We start from the raw sequence: 20620 nt of genomic DNA, 5'->3' as shown, positions 1-20620 counted from the left end.
TCGGCAGCGACCAAGTCCAGATCGCTAAGAGGGTCCTTGCCGATGACTCTTCCATCCGGTCCATAGTTGCAGTTGCTGTACGAGTTGAATTATATGTTGGAAATCAAAGTAGCTGTGCACCTTAAAATTACTATTTATAATTTGAAATAATAAATGTAAATAAAACTCTATATCTATAAAATTTTGTGAAAAATTAATTGGTAGAAAACTTATTTGGATCGAGGCATATGATCAACACTATCCTAAGAACGTAATTTTCTCTCTAGGTGTGAGCCTGCATATTTTAGATCGAAGAGACGATCACTGGGGAGACTTGATCCAACTGACTTCTTCAAATATCTAAAAAAGAATAGAAGAAGAAAAATCGAAAAATAAAGAGAGAAGAATTCTCTATCTCAATCTCTCTCAGGAAGCAAAGCAGAGGAAAAAAAATAAAGAAGAGAGTGAAGAGTGGATTGAGTTGGATTAATCATGATGATGTATCCATAGCCTATTTATAGACTCTTCTAGATGATCGAGGAGACGCAATGGTTTCCGAGAATGCATAACATTTAAAAAACACAGTATTTTATCGGCAACCAAAGTTCTCATCCAAAACTCTTCTAAAAACGGCGTTGGTCAAAAAAAAAACCACTTAAAAAAAATAAAACTCAAACACTATATACATGTATATATATATATATATCTTAGTTAGCTGTACTGACTTATGACAAGTTTAATTCATGGCCAAGTTAGTTTGTTGCAAGGTAAGCCAGTTATGTTGAAGTCTTAAGCTAGCTAGATAGCTCAAAGATAGCTATCATGTGATACCCAATGACAAAAATCTAATCTAAAACGAATATACTAGAGAAGTGGTATACTACTTACTAGAAGATCTGGATAGGTCTTCTGCCATAGTATTTCTTTCCTGGAGAACATGGCCACCGTGCACTCTGGAGTCTGGACGCAGGATTCCGGGGGATTGCCTTGCTCTTGTTTATAAGAGTCGCCCCAAGCGTAAGGGTCATCGGTTGCACTTTGACCACCCACCTAGCCAAATAAATTAAACACCACCATCATCATATGGCTATAGAAACTGAGATGAACTAAAGCGAAGAAGACCAAACTTAAAAGTAAAGCGGTTTTAGACCCTCACGAGAGAGAAGAGGAATGCGTGGAAGCTGAGGATTTCGTGTATTTATTGATGAGTGGGCGATCACGACCGACTTGGTCTTCATATTGGTTTTCGTATATTTAATTTCTTTACTTGTAGCATCTCTCTCTTTGGAGGAGTAACGGAGGAAGCAAGGAGCTTCCCCTATTTTATTAAGCAATCTCTACCATTCGTTTCACACCTAAAGCGGTTAGATACTACAATCGATCAAATAAATTTCCCAATCCCAACAATCCAAAATACCGATCCCCTCACCCGAATCTGGACAGCATTCCAAGCCCTGCCAATGAGGATCCATTTTATGAATCAAAGTTTGTCAAACCTCAAGAACATTTCACAGCTTCTTGTTATCAATCAGGATGAAAACTTTCATAAATCAGTGTCAGTTTTACAGAGAAGCTGGAACAAGTTTGGGTCAAGTTCCAGCAAACGAAGTCGGTAGCTTCATCAAGAAACTCACACTAGTAACTGAGAATTTATGTAATTAATAACTGAATGTACAAGGCTGATTTACACCAATTCAACAATCTGAAAGAATGCATTGTTACGCAGAGCTAATAATTTACAAATATGTTAACCTTATTTTCTTTTCTTCTTGCAGTTGTCGTACCAGGATTGGGTGCAAGAAATAGGCCATTCTCTTGAGAGCATCCAGGATCAACATGTCAACCAAAGCCTTAAATCAGTCTCCTTGCCCCTTCCCCTCAACATATTGGATATTTCAGATACATTATGCAAAAAATGAGCATTCAACTGGTTTAGCCTCTCCTCTCCTGACCATGCAGATTTCACCTTTCAAAAAACAAGAATAGGCAGCCGCTCTTATCAGCAAGACCACAAGTCTGCCAACACATGCATTGCACTCCATCATCGCGTTCGTTACTTGATCACATTTTGAACATACCTAAGTATTAGCTTCCCTATACAGCAAGAATTGTAGCTTGGTCTACATGCTGTATGCCAGATATCTTCCAAGGCTGACATTGACCTACACATATCTGTGAATGCTCATGATTGCTGATATGAATCTTGCCCTAGTTCAGAAAGAAATTCTTAGATTCTCCAAATGCAGCAGTTCAAGAACTTACTTTTGATACGACCTCGGGGCAGAAGCCATTTCCGAATGCTGATACTGACCCCTAAAAATCTGTACATGCTCATGGATGGATAATACGTGCTCTCTATAGCTCAACCAGGAAAAAGAAATCCAAATTCTCAATTCAGAGATGGACTTCTCCAAATGCAGCAGCAGGCAGAAGGAATGGTTGATTGATCACAGGCAGCAAGACCCGACTATTAAATTTGTATCTGGTATCTAGGATAGCTGACAATAAGAGGCCAACAATATGATATCATCACAGAGAATCCTCGACATTTCCTTCACCTCCTTTTTACCTACTACACCAGAACCTGAAAATTGCCTTTTGCTCTCATCTTTTTGCTTCATTCTTCCTACTTCTCTACCAATGTAGCAGACTGGCATTTGCGATTTTGATGCAAAAAATTCCTTGATAGTGGCATTTTAAAATTTGCCATGCAGACAGATGCTTTTGTTGCTTTTCATGTCAGAGACCAGCCACCATGATGCTGGCATGAGACTGATTCATGTTTTGGTGCATTCCATACCTCATCAGCAAATCCAATGGCACAAGGTCTAAGAAATAACTTCACAAAGTAAGAAAATAGTTACAAAGAAGCTCTGAATCGTGTGCCGATGAACTGCTTTTTATCACTGATGACACAATTAGCCGTCCAACTAGACCTTTGACATGGATAGCAGAGATCATCCAAAAGATGTTTCCTCCTCATCTTACCTCCAGCTGATGGATTTCATAATACATTTGTAGGTTTCCATTAATGTTCCTTTCCAATACCTCCTTTGCATGAGTGGGTGTATCTACCATGGAAATGGACTGAACGCACAATACAGACGTTGGATAGCAAGTCTTACATGAAACTATGAAACTTTTACATTCTCTCTGGCCAACCTTTGTTTCTCTTCCTCAGTACGCAAGTTGAGTTCCTCATATGCTTTCATGGTACTAGCTGCAAAATTTTCCATAGCTTCAAAGATTTCTCTCAAACTTGATTGCAGACTACCTACTTCAGCAGCTAAGTCCTGATGCACTCCTTCAGATAAGGCTATACCACTGTGATTGGATATTAGGACTAATTTCTTGTTTTGTGCTTCCAATGCCTTGCGCATTTGCTGTTCATCTCTTTCCAAGATCCTGACTGTCCTATCCATATCTCTATTTGCCATCAGTCTCTGGCGCTGTTCGAGCTTATGCTGTTCCCAAAGGTGAAGAACATTTGTGGAGAAAGCTTTCATAGCATTGACTACTTCCGCCTCGGATATCCTATCCATAGTTTGTGTCCAGTAATTACAGATGACAAATACAGGAGGCGCACCTAACCTTCCTGGAGAAAAGGGTGGAACTCCATCATCTGTTTCTTCAGGCACATAACGAAGACCTTTTACAAGCCAACCATTCAAGGCTTTGACAAAACTCCTCTGAGCACAAACCCAGGCAAAGAAATTGCTAATCCATTCCAGCAGCTCCAGCTCTAGCTGCTTGGTTGCTTCCATATGAGCATCACTAAGCTTTCCACCAGCTACAATAGAATCTAGGTTTTGAGCTTCTGATACAGCTTGACACTGAATATGATGGCATTCGAACATAAATCTCCACATTCTCATTAACCTGAAAAATTATTTTCATCTAAATTAAACATATATCGGGTTAAAGCTCATACTTACTAGCAACAGCAAAGGCCAATGCATACCAGATCAGTGCTATTCAATGTTTTTCCTATCCAGAAAGAGTTAAATTCACAATGGCATGCATGCACATGCTGAAAATATAAACTTAAGGTACAACAATGTTCACTAACTTCATATTAAGAATGACATCAGCTTTTTTTTAGAAAAAAAAAGTAGCAATAACCTCATATTACATGTTGATCTAGCACGCAGGCATGCAGGCATCAAATAAAAGATAAGTTGCATCTTACCTAGATTGGACACATGGACCAAATTAAAGAACAAGTTTATGTATCAGAATTAAAAAATTCCATCTGCTTTCTACTAGAGCATATCCCATAGTCCCACAAATCAGAAAAAAAATATATTCAAGTCTGGTGAAGTAAAGCAATTAATCTGGCTGTGATAGTCATAAAAGTTGCAACGATTATTCTTCCATGATTCTCTTTGCTAATGTTTTTCATTCTTTTTTAATGTTAAAAATGGAACTAATATTTATTCTTTTTTGAGGGATTAAGTGATATTTGTTCACAATCCTGACATATTACTATCATTTTTTTTTCATATATTTTATAGCTGATGACATGTCTTTTCAATTGTTTGTTAGTATCTTTGCAAATGTTTGCTAATTTTTTTTTGTTCATGAAAGAATGGATTGATATAAGCTCTATCACCATTTTCCTTCAACTACTCTTCAATACATTTGCTTGGTGAACAATCTATTGTTTCCATGCCAGTGAACGGCAATGGTTGTGCTGCCCAACCTATCAGAATCTATTGGTTGAGACATGTCCAGTGAAGTTTTGAGGGTTCTCTGTGCAAGGCTGGCAGCTACCAATGTCATATTTAAAGTAACGAAACCTTGGTTTGTATGGTGCATGTGGTTTATTTGATAAAGGGAATTTTTGATGGATTGCACTGATCTCTTAGAAGCAATAGATTTGATAAATATACTCCTGATTCGTCCACACTAAAATGGTCATTTCGTACTTCTGTTTTAAACAGAAATACAAAGTGACCATGAGTTTACTGATACTTCTATTTGAGAGTATATGTAAGGGTAAAATTACTAAGAATAATGTATTTCTTGTTTTTCAATTCTTTTCCTTCCCAAGGTTCTCATCTAAAGCTAAGATCTCTATCTGAATCAGTATTGGACACCCCCGGATATAATATATAGAAAATCTCAGCCTGTAATATCTTGGCAAATAGAAACAGATAGATTCTAAGATATCAGCCAATACAATATAAATATAGTAGCAAATACTTCTCAACCACCTTTTCACCTAAATAAACATTTTAATGAAGGGTTTTTTTTGTCTGCGATCTTCGTCATCTTAGTATTGAGCCGAGACCGAGATGAACCAAGATCTCAGTTTTGTTAAAGCCCAGCACAAAAGCTTAAGCAATTAGGTGGATGAACCATGAGTATATAAGACAAAGTAGAATCCCTAAGCTATCCAATGTGTGACTATTCTTCAATATGTTTATCTCGGTCAACATGTGAGAAAAGGACCTAAGATATATCCAACAGGTAAAAAGGTGATTAAAATATATCCAAAAATAAATTTATATCATATCAATTGATATCTCAAAACTTCTCGATTTACATTGACTGAGATATTTGGACCCAGGATATTTGTATATATCATATCACGGGGGGTTCAATATTAATACAAACTGAGACCACAGCCAAGATGAAAACCTTGGTTTTGACTAATGAATTCAAAATCAACACCTTAATATAGTTTCTAATCTTGGGTTCACCATATCGGATGAGATTGTGCGAGACCGCATGACCGTACCATACTGCTCCAACATGAAACTGGCATAGTAAGTGTGCCGAGACACACAAATATTGTGTACTGGTCCATAATGACCATGCCGGTGTGTACCAAGGTTACCATATCGACGTAAATATCAATAGTTTTTCATTTTTTCAGAGTTGCTAGTTTTGGCAAATACCATCAGCACTAGTATCAAACTGGCACCTTACCATTTTGATAAAAAAAGGGAACGTAGTTTGATATTGATATTTAAACTTGTGTCAGATTTTGATTTTGATGTCTCAGTCTACAATATCAGCCAAGAGCTTATAATATCTCCGCTCCTAAACTTTTCTACCTTCCATATCAGCCAAGATAAATCAAGATATCAGTTCATCATCAAGATCTTGACTTATAGAAACACCATTCCTTGCTTAGATTCACTATCTTGGGAGTTTTATTTTTCTTTCTAATGTGAGATCATGTGAGATATGTTGGAACATATACTCTGGATAGATGACAAACATCTCATGAATTTGCATTTTCGCATTGTATAGTTATAAATTATTTATTTTAGAACCCTGTTCATGCATTTCTTTTTAGTAATTAATGAAGGTAACTATATTGCTATTTTATTTAGCTGTATTCAAGAGTTATAATATGCATTATCAAATATTGGCTGCTTGCTTCTTATATGGGACATTAAATTCTCTCTAACAACTTGCATTGATGTTCTAATAAGCTTGATGGTGGGTGTTAGTTGTCTCTAATATTCTTTGATGCTCTAATGATATCAAAACATCACAAGATCTTGTGCCTTGATGTTGGATGAAAGCTAATCAAGAAGATTACATTTTCGACCTATATTATTATCTTGTTAGCTTCATCACTAATTGAACTTTTACTGGTTTGCAGCAGGTGACTGTTCTAACAAATGAACAAAGCATCTACTTATAACACACCAGCTCCTGGCATATGATCAATCTCTTCTCAGCATAAAATGTTAGCATTGTATTTGCATAATAGTATTTTTAAAGGTGATGTAGTATAGATTATAGACTAAAGATTTCTAATAAGGTCATCTAATTTTTCTGCTCATATATTGCACCCTAATTCACGGTGAGATTATTCAAGAACTGATATTGCACCAAAAGCCTCATTAGAGTTGGAAGAAACAATGTGTACCATGAAAGCTTGCGACACTACCATTTTCCAAGTACAACATTGCAAGGATTAAAGAAAATGAATGTTGATGATGGTAACGAATATTTTTCATGCATTTACTGATAAAGATTATGAGTTACAACAGGAACATCAAAAATGCACAAGGAATCATGAATGAATGCATTTTATTTTTATATACTAATCAAAAAGGATGAGTTGTGTAATATAGAATGATAGTCGCATGATGGAGAACTTATAAATGGAAAATGGTAGTCTATTTTTGATAATCCCATAATAGAAAGATTACTCAAAACAAAAGCACATATCTTATTAACCTGAAGACCACGCCATTTTCTGAAAGGCAATTTGTGTTTTCTCTATAAATTGAGATTATGAAAATTAATGTCAAACCTCAGTGCAAGAAAGTGGCAAATGTGATATCATCATAAGTTCATAAATATGAGAAACAAACCTTATCCAAATTATTAATGACTACTCTCACAATTTAAAATGTAGTGGAATCTCCATATCAAATATTCTGTACAGATATACACAGAAGTTTTAATACATGCAAGAATATGGCAAGTTTCAAACCATGCATAAGTACAGGCCATGGATTCAGTATCTCTAAGCCATAGCATAATAGTACCTAAAATGCCAAAATGCATAATTTACCAATCAAAAGAAAATACGTAAGTTACTAAGTGAAGCGGGCATGGCAATGAATTTGGGAGCATGTCAAATGATGCAACTCTCTCAAGAAAAATTTTGGATAGGAAAACATCTAGGAAGTGGCTTTAGGATGAGTTTCTAAAGAGGGTCTGGCACATTAGGTAGAAGTTTCTAGCTATCCACCACCAAGGTTCCCCGAACTAGTACCGGAAAGTGTACCGGCCGATGGCCAATTCAGCATGGTATAGATCCGTGCCGTGCCATTTCGGTCTGTCTCAAAACAGGGAGAGATACAGAGAGAGGGGATGAGGAAAAGGAAGGGGGAAGGGAGAAAGAGAGAGAGAGAGAGAGAGAGAGAGAGAGAGAGAGAGAGAGAGAGGGTCGAGGAAAACCCTAACCCTTAGAGTGTGTGCAAGAGAGAGAGGGAGAGCGCGAGAAGAAAGGAGGGAGGAAGGGGGAAAGTTGGAGGGAAACATTAACGTTGATCCTCAGAGAGGGAGAGAGAGAGAGAGAGAGAGAGGTAGAAGGAGAGGGAGAGGGATGGAGGAAGAGAGAGAGAACTTACCGGTGTTCGTGATGAGAGAAAGGACATCAACCGCTAAGGGGGCGTCTCTTGAAACATCATGACATGGTGGTGGGGGGGGGGGGGGGAGCTCATCACTCAAACCACTCCGGGTTTAATAAATCAAGCGAAGGCTGAACTGGAGGCGAAACAAAGGGTGGCGAGAGGTTTTATAACCGAACCAGCCCAACCTAGTTGAACCGCTCTGACTTGGCATCAGTTTGGTTCGGTATGGACCGAACAGTCCGATTTGGGTCCGGTCGGCAAACCATGCCCCTCATGTTCCCAAACTAAAAAATTAAATTCTATGGGTAATTCATGATGAGAAGATGCCTTTTTTTAGTGCTCATATCCAAAAATGTATTGAATAGAATGTATTAAAGTTTCAATGACAAGGTGAGACCTTAAACTTTAATACGAAAAGAACAATCTTAACACAAGCCAAAAATTTCAGCAAGCATCGTTTGGTTATGGCCTTAAATATTGAGCCTTACAATTGTCATCAATTTGACCTCCCTCCATCCAAGATGCATGTGGGGGATAGTCATGTAGGATGAAAGGGGAATGCGCATACGGGTGAGCTAGCGATGAAAGGAGGAGAAAACTAAATTTTACCCTATGTTACACTAATGTTTGAGATATGCAATGTAGATAGTTGATTCTAGAGGAGGGAAACCTTGTAATTTACTCAAGGGGGAATATTTGATGGATGGTTGCTACACAATCCATTATAATTGTTTGGAAAGCATCTTAAAAATTTACTCAAAGTCATAGTTGTCATAGGTGACACCCAGGATACCTCTAGCACCTGGGCGAGGCTTGCCTGATCAGGCTTATGCCCAATCACTTGCCCAATAAAGTGGACAGCCACCTAGAGAGACGTGCAAACACCCAAATTCGCCTAAATTGGATGGTGCTCCCCAACTCAGCTCAGCTCAACTAAAAACCAAATGTGATTGGGTCCGAACCAATGGCTAGGGTGAAATTAGAAGGAATAAAGAAAAGGAGTGAGGGGCCTAGCACATCATATCTTCACTCTCGTCCCTTTGCTAGGGCATGGATGAAGGCATTCTCGTCACCACCCTCTCACTCGCATTCTAGTGGATGGGTAGCCCGCTCATCACTTTGTTTGTTTTGTTTACCTTCTTTGCATCCTCTCTCTATAGCCAACTAGCTAGCAAGGCTTCCATGACTGGTTGGCTCTTTTTATGCATCCATCTTTCATCCTTTCTCCTGATTCTTGTCCCTTTTTTTATTTTAAAGAAAATTTGGTGATTCTTTTCCACAATCCATGCATTAATATGAGATAAAGATAGGGCTTTTTCTATACTTTCCACAATCTTTTCCCTTTTTTTGATATTGGATCCCTATTCTTCATTCCTTTATTGCCAATCTTTGCCTCATTTGGACGTGAGTTTTTGTTTTGTTAATTCTTTAATGCACCAGGATTCTTGTTGAATAGATCTTAAATGAAAAAGAGAACAAAAAAGGTGGAATTTGAAACATAGATCTGAGTAATTTTCTTATTTCTGCTATGTATTTTGATTCTTTTCCTTTTTCTCTATGATTTTCTTTTTAAACAAACCCATATGACAAAAGATAGAGAGAAGAAAATGAAGAAATTTATGGTTGTAAAAAGATGATTTCAAGAGTGTAATCGAAATTTCCATGGCTTATTCAGAACCATTAGATAAGAAATATGTGAATTTAAATGGAGATTTGAACCCACACCTACATTCATTCAATAGAGAATGCGTGCTAAATCATTTGAGGTTAGACAACACAGGTCTTTTGTATTTCCATTCTTTAAATTTAGATCAATGTCTTACTAAGTTGTTATATTTTAAGTATAAATCATGCGTTGATTGATTTCTGTCATATGAATATTTGATATTGATAGTTTGTTGAGAATATTGCAAGTTTTAATCATTGATTGAAATATATTACGGTATAAATTATTTTGTATATATTGTACAAATTTTGTCGCCCGGGCAATCGCCTTATCACTTGGGTGGGTTATCACCTAGGCTACAGGCAGGTCCATCGCCTAGGGTTGCCTAAGCTATTTGACAGTTATGCTCCAAGTTTAGGCTTATGAACTTCTTTTCCTTTTATAGTGATTGTAGAGAGCAGTTGTAAAGGAGTGTATTTGCCAAAAGAAGAATGCATTTACAATCAACTCATTGACAAATGGCTAAAAATTCACATGTGGAGACTCCAGATCCACGTACAAAGGTTAAAATATGTGAGCATGACTGTACACACATGTGCAGGCATATCTATGTTTATGCTTACATCTAAATATGCATGCATGGGTGCATGCAGACATAAAACATAATGGACATAAAACTTAGTCACGTACCCTTGGATAAGCTCACTAATCTGTGGCCATAATTCATCGTCCCTCAGCTTACTAATCTTATTTGAAATAGAATCAACAATTTGAATTGCTATTTTGATCTTTGTAGATAACTTCCTGATCAAAGTTTGAGCTGCCTCAAGCTTGTGAGCCTCCTCACCCCTTTCACTCAAGCGTTTCAGCTGTTCGCATTTTCTATCATAGAGTACCCGCATCTTTTCCTCAGCCTGCAGAAGTGAGCAAAAATAAACTAAAGCTAGCAATACACAAACACAAAATAAATAAAGCATCATCAATCATGCTACCATCTGTCAATAATCATATCTTAAAATAGTAAATACGAGGCCCTTCATGATGGAACACGTGTGCACTTTTAATTCTTACCCAAAGTGTCATTGAGTTGTTGAGTTCAGTATGCATGACAGTGGAATCTTAAGATCAAGACAAGGTTTTAAAATACAGATGTCTCATTGTACCTCTGTTATTACAGTGCCGGTGCAATAAGAAGATAAACCAAGATGTCCAGAAGGAAAGTGAAAGAATATTCTAAACGGCTGAGACTTACAGAGATGTGATATTCAAAGACCAGGAAAATCGTCCAACAAGGTAAAAGCACTATTAACCTTCCTTTTGTGATGTTGATCTTACTCTTTACTAAATTCTTGTGCCATCTTCTTCTCTTACCATCCACCGGCAACATAGTTGATGCGCCATTGAATCTATATCACCTCCTTTGCAAACATTGCTGATGTCCCATTGGATCAATCTAAACTCTCAATAGGTGGCCTTCCCCTCTCTTTCTCAATTCTCTTCCCCTTGGTCAGAACCCTACTCTGGCCTGGTGGATCCACCATCCACTGTCACCACTGTCAATGTCATTCATCTCAAACTCACCTTTCTAAAAGAAGTCGCCTGCATCCCACCAAGTGCTGGTAATCACTGATGACTTCATGTCCCCACCAACCAGTCCCCACAACAAGGATCCAATCCTCCCAATCCAAGAAAAGATCGATGGTATGAAGATCGATGGTATGAAGATCGATGCTAAGCAATGTTCAACACATATCAGCTTATAATGGCCAAGATATTAGTGCCCAATATTTTACAAATATCAGATAGGCATGACACAAATGACATCTCAGCTGAGATGAAAACATTGGTGCAAAACACTGTTGATATCAATGTAATAGCATCATACTCAAATGCCTGAGGAAAGAAAGTGATAGGAAAACAACTTGGTGACAAAGATTCCTAACACCCAACATGTCTTTCTACATGCATAAAAACCATCAGGCCATTTTCTTGCTAAAGAAATTAATTGAAAAGCGACAAAAGAATAGAATCTAAGTATGCACTTTAATGTCTGAAGAAATGCATAGGAGCTAGTGTAATTTCTTAGAAACGATCTATAACTAATTATGATGCAGAAGCCAAAAAATATGACCATTAACTACTTAAGTTATAGTGTATGTAATCCCGATATTAGCACGGGTTAAAGAGAGGAAATAATAGAAATTACAAGTCCATTGAATCTTTGGTACTGACAACTATTGACCCACACTCAATCATTACTAAATCAATAATTATTGACTTAATTGTACATATGGATGCTTCTGTCAAAGGATAAGGCTCGATGCAAAACAAAAGAAATCAGCTTCAGCAGCATCACAAAGACAACCAAAAGTTTGTAAACATACCTTGACTTCATCAAGGAGCTTCTGTTCCCACATGTACAACTTCTGCAACGTCGATGAAAGATTACCACAGGTCATTGCCTTATCCTCTTCATATTCCAATAAGCCCTCATTTTTAGAAGTGGAGGGCGGAAGCCCGCAAACCATCACGGCGGACACTGCTTCAAGTAACAATTTATGGAAATTTATTCAAAAGTTGCTCCAAACCGAACAATTTATATAAAAGCAGAAAAAAAAAAAATCGACTTGGTTGCTTCACCTTTATAAACAGAATTCTTCTGGTGGTATGGGAGCTTTCCCACTTCAAGCATTTTGGATACCTCATTGGCCGACTCGGACGCCCTATCAAACTGAGTCTTAATCTCCCGCACAACCTCGGAAACATCATGATACCTTCGGGGAGGAGGAACAGCAGCCACATTCCGCTGCTCCTCCTGTCGCTGAACCTCATCAGCCACTACGTTCTTCTCAACCACATGAACCTCGTGTTCTGAACCGCCATCACTAGTACCCTCCCCTGACTTGGACGTGCGATGAAGACCCTCCTCGACATCGCTGATACTATCCTCTTTCGCTGCCACAGCAGCAGCCTTGGCAGAGTAGTCTCCTGGAGCAGCAGAAGCAGCAGCAGCAGCAGAGGTGGAAGCCATAGACTTTTGGTCACCATAGGCTTCCTTGACGACCTCGTGCTCCTCGTCCTCCAGATCGGGAATCCCTTCCTCCTCTCTGACCTCCTTTGAGCTCCGGCTAGGGGTATAGGGAGCATAGTAGCCATCGTCGTAGGACTCGAAGGGGTTGAGGAAGTCCCAAGTGGAGGTCCTCGGCGGCGACGGCGGAGGCGGCGGGGTCTTGGAGGACGAGGGAGAAGCCATGCTTGCCACGGTGGGGGGCTGCGGAATGTTGGGAGGAGGAGAAGAAGATCCAAAGAAGCCACCCACGCCACCATAGCTCGGATAAGGGTAAGGGTAAGGGTAAAAGCTTGGATTTTGAGGGGGATAGGCGTAGCCATAGTAAGGGTAGGCAGAGGGTGGTGGCTCGGAGGAGCCGAAGTGGACGGCTTCGGGGCTCCGCGGCCGCTGTTCGAAGGAGATGGAGGGGGTGGGGGGATGGTTGCGGGCGTAGTTAACGTTGACGAAGGTGGGGCCCGGGGCGCCATCGGGGTGGAGGTCGACCGGAGACGATCCGTTGGAGTGGAGGTGGAATTCCTCGTCTTCGTCGGAGTCCTCGTCGGAGGACTGGAGATGGATATGGGAGGAGCCGGAGTGGGAGCGGGAGTGGTGGCCGCCGGCGCCGGCGGAGGCAGAAGCGGGGATTGCAGCGGGGGGAGGGGATGGGGGCATAGGGGGTAGCGGGTCACCCTTGCGGTGAGCCGGGAGGGGGAGGATGGGGGATCCCAGCGGCACTGAGTGGCCGCCGTGGAGGAATGTGTGTAGGGCGGCCCCGACGGAGCGGAGAGAGAGGGAGTACGCCGCATGGGCGTCGGCGAGGGCGTAGCGGTGGCGGATTGCGTCCGCCAGCAGCAGTGTGCGCTCTCGGCAGAGAGCCACCGCCTCCTGATCCTCCAGCTTCGACCCCGCACAACCCATCGCAACGAACAAGCAGAAGAAATCAAGAAAAACCGAGAGGACAAGGAAGCAGAGAACGGATCATCACATCACATCATAAGGAGGAGGATCATCAAAGCGAACCGGAGGAGGAGAGAGAATAGATCAGATCTAGGGTTCGGAGGGAGGAGAGAGAATGGGGAAAGGAAGAACGGGATGAATATGGGGGGGTAGTGTTTGCTTTTGGGCGCCAGCGAGGAAGCGTCGTCGGGATGCAGGGAAGGAGGTTGTGGGGTTCGAAGGAGGGGAGAGCGCAGATAGGGGGCAAAAACCATGGCAGCGTCGTCGATATTATTGAGAGAAAAAGGAGAGTATTAATGACAGTAGGAGAGAGAGAGAGGAGGGAGGATGGTTCGAAGAAAAGTACAGCGAAATTATGAGAGCCGGACAGGAGAATTTCTTTCCGCTTTAGGAGAGAGAAAGGGGGTGGGGGTGGGGTGGGGAGCGTGAGAGAACGCGGTGAGGGAGAGAAAGAGAGAGGAGAGGAGAGAGAGAGAGAGAGAGAAGGGGGAGGGGAGGGGATGGGGAGCTGTCCGTACATTGACGCTTGTCGCCGCCGTGTGACGCTTTTTATTTTAGATTTTTTTATTAGCTTTTGTTGGATTACTGTTAGAAACCGACATGATGACATGAATGCCCCTCGCGTGAATCAAGGCCAAACTTTTAATATATATATTTTTAATACAACGGCCCCTCACATCAGTGCATCTAATAAAATTAAAATTAAAATAATTTTTTTATATTTTTTTACTGATGCACAACAAAAAAAAAAAAAAGGCGATCCCATCAAAAATATTGTTTGCCCCTCGATATACTATAGTAATTCGAAAAAGACCACATTTTTTCGAGAGCATATGTATCTATCAAAATAATGAATATTCATTGTTATAGTTATGCTTGTCTCGAATCCACTCTTCATTGTAGTCATTCATAGTTCTATTTTGCGAGTGAAAATAATGGCATCTATAAGCTATGATCAGATCCATGTATTTAGCTCGGTGCGATATGGTTTAGTTTTGAATTAAAATAAAATATTAGTTCTATCGCATTTTTGATAAAATTATTAGATAGCTCTGCCCTCCTGCACGTGCACACACCCACTATGATATATATAGCTTAGGTTAATTACTTAATCTTGTCTTATAATATCATTAGATATAAATTTGAGCAATATTATTTTACAAAAGATAATGTATATGATGTAACACATATTTTCTTATACATCAATCTTGCTGAGACCTGCAACTAATTATCTTACTTGTCAATTAATTTCTGGTAGTTCGACTTATGCAGGCAAGCTATTTTTACCTAATTATTAGAAGAAACAAAAAAGCAGAAACATTGGCACTTCCTAATTGCTGCTGATCCGGTTTGGAGAACATGGTTTTGTTTAATACTAATTGGGCAAAAGATTCCACCAACTCTACCAAACAGTGGGACCAGGGGTATTCGGTCCTTTTCCCTCTGACGTTCGTCTAATCTAATCTTCTCTTTTATAAAATTTTCTGCAGGGTCTTTCTCTTTCGTCTTGGAGGAGAACTAAAAACTTGTAGAACGTTACGTATAAATTCTCGGTCGCCATCCACCGTTTGACCGCACACCATCCAACGCATAAAAAAGCAACTCATAATTGTAATACCTTAGAACGAACTAGCTTCTGGGACTCGGAATTTAGACTCACTAATTGACCTTCTCTGACTACTCTACTATAAATTGCTTCCAATGGCGGACGAGCTGAAAAAATTAGAGGGTCAAATCAAGAGTCTCACAGACGGGTCTCGCGTCCTAAGAGGGTAGGAGGAAAGAACAAAAAGCACGCGTCTTCACTCACTGGCTCATTTCTCAACTGTAACGTTGAAAGGGAATTAATTAAGAATTTGTTCGAAGAAATATTTTTTTTGAGATTGTTAGTTAGAAAAGGAGAATGGAGACGGTGATGGGATTCCATTGGGCGAAGGGAGCATTTACCAAAAAAAAAAAAAAAAAATCCAAGACACCAAGAAATGCCACTTGGCAGGATCTCAGGAGGGGATGCTGGAGCGGTTCACGGTTCGATGAAGAACTACAATGGAATGCGGTGGAAGCCCGCTAACCTTTTTTCCCTGTAAGTCGGTTGCGATTCCAAAATAGCTTTTTGAAGTTTTTTCCCTGTAAGGTCACACATATGGACAATAAATATCTAACGTTTTGTTAGATTTTTTTTCCTATAAATAACTACATGTAAGCTGAGAATTTAACCATGTAAATGTGAAATTTTTATGTTAAATGACGATTGGACCAACTTCTAGATAATATATTATAGTGAGTAGTGGCAAATGGCCATCAAAAAGAATACCAAAAGGATATTAATTAGTTGAAGATCTAGAGGATTGATTTGATTTTGCTAAAATGGAAAAATGCCTTGGAATAAGTTAAATCAAAATAAAATGATCAAACGGGCCTTGCAATAGGATCACTTCATAATTGATTTTGTAGGGAAAAAAATATAGGATTGTTTTTGTTTTGTCAAAACTAATCCCTAGCGAGCATTGCCTAAACACTTTCATCTTGTGTATAACCAAGAGACGGGTGCGGTAATTGAGCATACGCTATTGTATAAGTTTGGCTAAATAGAAATCTACACTATAATCCCGATGTTTTCTATAGGAATGGTAATTTATGATTCGACCTGTCAACCCAACCAGCTCGATTTAAGCACGATCACATTTGATAGTGTATTTGGCCCTGATTCCTCCTATTTTTAATCCCGGGAGGAAGATAGGATCACTAGATACCATGCACCATCAGCTAAAATGGTATTCTAAGTTAAGATGAGGGACCATATTGAAGTTGTTAACCTTAGCAAGAGGAATGTTGCTATTTATATGTAGAATGACTAGTATGATAATGCATATAATTATATCTCAATTTAATAACATGGTATACTTATATGTATCATTTTTGACATAATGGTAATCTCATGCTCCCATGTAGTGACAACAATTGTCCCATAAATAGTTTGATCTATACTACTATTATGAAATAAATAGTTCAAATCTAAGATAAATAGTTCAAATCTAAGATATTCCAGCCGACCTATAATGACTCTGTAAAGCCAACATATGAGCAGAGCACTGGTCCACTCATGAAGGAAAACTCCCGCCCTTCCCACCCATTCAACAGGTCCGGTACAAGAAGAGGATAAAATGGAAGGGGTCCATTTAAGGAGAATTTGTCACCAACTGCAGCATACGCTTCATTTAGCCCCCTTCAAGAATTGCTTGATCTTATCTTGTTTACAGCCAATTGGAGTTCTCATTGCTGCACAGGAACATGGGGGTATTATTGGCTGCTAAGTAGTGAGCTCATCTCAGAAACCTCCCAATTTTTATTAAATATGCAGCTGCAGAAGATTTCTCTTGACCATGAGAGGAAATTGCACTTCAAATTTGAAAAATTCTTGGGAGCACTGCATTGAGAAAGTTGATTTTTGATAATACGACAAACACGCAATAGCAGCTAACTCTTTGATAATACAAGGATTTGTATGCATTAGTCCCATATCAGCTATGCATTAGGTAGATCTTAAGTATTTGTATAGAGCTACAAAACTCAAATAATACCTTTCAGCTAGTCTTTTTGGATAAGGTCTTAAGTTGTGATAAATGGTATTAAAGTGGATCCAGTTCATAGCCTTTATTGGCTACGGGACACTGCAGTATGGGTTTATAAGTATTGACCACGAGCCTATCATGATGCTTGTGATTAAATTTGAATGAATTTAAATTCTTAGTCTGACAAAAATGCCAGAACTTAAACAGGAGAAGTATCCGTGCAAGTACGTGTTTAGTCCCACATTAATTATGCTCTTAAGTATTTGTACTATGCCAAAAAATCTAAATAATATCTTTCAGCTAGTTTTTTTATAGGATCTTGGGTTTTGACCGATAAAAAATATAGAATCTAAGATAAAACCACATTATTGCGTTTTAACCATTCTAGATAATATGGATCAGCTGTTGCAGATGGCTTGGACATGGATCCATCAATGAAGCCTGTTCTATTATTTGCACCAAGTGCCATCAACATGGCTCGGCTCCAAGTGGAGCAACTTTCACCAGTTAAAAAAAATTAAACTAGCGTAGTACCTGGATTGTCTGAAAGGCGAAGATAATATGTATTGAAAGGATCTTCAGCTTTACTGATTCCAAACGATATAATAAAAAATAAATAATAATAAAAAAAGACGGCTTGCTCCTCGGATCCATGAGAGTGATCTCTGGAGAGGTTGGAAGCAGCTGCAACGTGACAAGGGGAGCAAAGAATGGTGCAACCTTTGATGATAAGATGGACTTAAAGAAAGCAAAGAGATCAGTACATAGCCTTGCTCTCGTACCGTGATAATTTTTTATTGGAAATGTGATCAGAATTGTTCACACAAAAGATTCTAAGGAGCAAATAGAAAACGAATGTAGTAGGGTATCACAACAAAATTTTATGATCACGAGACACATGCAGCATTTGAATATAAAATCTGAATCTCATAAAATTTTTTTTTTTTGGATAAAAATAGTATTTCATATAGCTCTAATATGAGTACATCCTGCCGAGTCAAATGAAATTAAAAGAAACAAGACAGAAGGTAAAACTGTCATTGTCGTTCAGATGAACTTTTCGGAGTGCCGGACAACAAATGAGGCGACCCAATTTGCTTCTCTGTTTACCTTTCAAAATATATATATTGCTTGAAAGGAGAGAAACTTCCGAGCCAGTATGCGGGTCTCACGGATCAATGGGTGGCCATCCCCATATCTATCCACTTTCCGAATCCAATCAATCACTGTGGATGAGTCTCTCTTGAGGCATATGCTATCAGCACCGAGAACGCACCTCACATAGGACTTGCCCTCTCAGGTTGCCCGTAACTCCGCCCCGACAGCCGTCAGACCTGAGGTGCACCGACTTCCGACTACAGTCAGCCTGTTAAAATGGTCTCTAATCACAAACCCCATACCTTCCAAAATGATCCCATGATTTTTTAGAAGCAGTATGGAAGTAATGTTTGATTGGAAAGATTGGTGTGGTTGTAGGGAGCTGATATACCAAGAATGAACCATATTCCCACAAACTTTTTTTTCTTCTAAAATGCATATTCTCATGAAAGTCATGAAAGAAGTGTAATCTGGGTTTCCCCTCCCCCGAACCCCCTCCCCTTCCCATCTTTTATAGGATATTCTTACCCCCTTCGGCCTATGGCCTCATCCCTCTCAGGGGGAATATTCCTATACTCCGAAATCCGGTTTTCCGAAATTTCAGCTTTCCGAAAAGGGAGGAGAGGAAACAGAACAACAGGAGAAGTATTCGAACAATTGCCCAGATACTTGTCCTAAGTTCGGGATAAGAAATCTTAAGTTTTTTTCCATATAGTATTCGGCCTGTTCTTCCTGAAATTCAGTTCTCTTTTTTATTATTGTAGTGTAATAAATATTTAACATATTTTTAAAGACATTATTATACGGTATGACATATTCCTAGGTCGGATGGCTTGGAGAGATTTAGCCTGCTTTAAAGTTTCAATCACATTATGGTTTCATTGATGGAATGAGAGAGCTTGGATGACTAGTGAGGAAACCTCAGCCATGCTATCATGTATTAGATATTCTAAACTGCTGATGTGTAATATTAATTTATTAAACCTTGTTAGCATCATGATGATGGAAATGACTTTGCGACATGAATTAATATACATTGGTTACGTAGATTGATTTCCCTTGCAGGATCTTTTATGGACGTAGCATACAACAACTCCATACTGACAAGACAAGGTTAAGATAAGACTTTTTACTTATAATAAAGCTAAATTCTTGTACTCAAAACTAGAGGTCTCATCATCTAAACTGCAATTGAGTCGATACTTTAATCTGATTTGCAACACCTTGGATGTCCAGCATCATAGGACTGAGTAAATTATGATTACAAAAATATTTTAAAATTTAAGTTAGTTCATAAGCTGGAATTTCTTCTTAATAAAAAGCCCCAAGCCAACTTTCTATCAAAAAAAGCGGCCTCAGTCAACCATATAAAATAATAATCAAAAAATAATCTAGATCATATAAGTCAAAGTGGACGTGGATTGGACTTGCGCTTGCTTATTTGATATATCAGATCTACCGTATCAAATTAATACATATTTGATGGCATCAAATGCTAAATTTACGTCAAAGCTATAATCTTAGCCGATATGTTGGTTTTGATTAATATTGGCTACCATCCTAGCCTTGTTTTCTCTGCCAATAAAAAATATTAAAAATATAGCTGATATGATTTTTTTTTAAAAAAATAAAAAATAATTGATAGCATCTCGAAATTAACACATGCATATTGGCAAATATGAGATCAGGGATCAAAAAATCAATCATGAATTTGTAATAATCAATTTCATTAATTTAATTTCCTCTTATTTTTATTATTTTAATTTTAATTAAAAAATTTTAACTTTTCATCTCTGCCTGGTTAAGATGTTGATTTGCTCGTAAGACATTCGTGCAGTGACATAGCTGAGACATGAGCCTTTACATAACTTGATTGAATCATACCAGTAATGGGTACACCAGGGGGACCCGGCTCACTTGCATGTGGGGTTCGCATCCCTTCATGGCTCGGGTCCTCACGTGGTGTTACTGCGCCGTTACTTCCAAACTACATAAATGCGGTCAGCCACGGATCAAATGATTGACAGAGGGACCACAACCTTCGCACTGCGGTCCAACTCCTCCCTCCCAGCTCCATCCAGCCTTCCAAGTGGCCCTCCCCATAGCCGTCTGATTTGAGGATTTCCGGCTTGCATGAGTAAATTTAAAAACCACCTATAAAATTAACAATAAATTACACTTATATTAAATA

At 39.0% G+C, this 20620-nt stretch overlaps 1 protein-coding gene across 1 annotated transcript; it reads right to left on the bottom strand.

The window, feature by feature from the left end:
• Positions 1–1618: 1618 nt before the first annotated feature.
• Positions 1619–14186, bottom strand: LOC120103854 (protein ALTERED PHOSPHATE STARVATION RESPONSE 1-like). Its single transcript, XM_039121140.1, has 4 exons — positions 12394–14186; positions 12138–12292; positions 10444–10667; positions 1619–3858 (listed from the first exon to the last, which is right to left on the bottom strand). Exons 1-4 carry the CDS (start codon positions 13718–13720, stop codon positions 3111–3113), a joined length of 2454 nt encoding a protein of 817 aa, XP_038977068.1. The 5' UTR covers positions 13721–14186; the 3' UTR covers positions 1619–3110.
• Between the last annotated feature and the right edge of the window lie 6434 nt (positions 14187–20620).

This window comes from Phoenix dactylifera, unplaced genomic scaffold (genome assembly GCF_009389715.1).
Source record: "Phoenix dactylifera cultivar Barhee BC4 unplaced genomic scaffold, palm_55x_up_171113_PBpolish2nd_filt_p 000980F, whole genome shotgun sequence".
In the NCBI taxonomy this organism is placed as follows: domain Eukaryota; kingdom Viridiplantae; phylum Streptophyta; class Magnoliopsida; order Arecales; family Arecaceae; genus Phoenix; species Phoenix dactylifera.
The sequence above is the reverse complement of the archived record's forward strand: the minus strand, read 5'-3'. Positions and strand labels throughout refer to the sequence as shown.

Bases quoted from the DNA above. Each gene is read 5' to 3' on its own strand.
- LOC120103854 (XM_039121140.1), bottom strand. From the start codon at position 13,720: ATGGGTTGTGCGGGGTCGAAGCTGGAGGATCAGGAGGCGGTGGCTCTC. The intron at 12,293-12,393 runs GTGAAGCAACCA...TACTTGAAGCAG, and splicing joins GAAGAATTCTGTTTATAAAG to TGTCCGCCGTGATGGTTTGC. The intron at 3,859-10,443 runs GTACGTGACTAA...ATAATTTTTCAG, and splicing joins ATTAGTGAGCTTATCCAAGG to GTTAATGAGAATGTGGAGAT.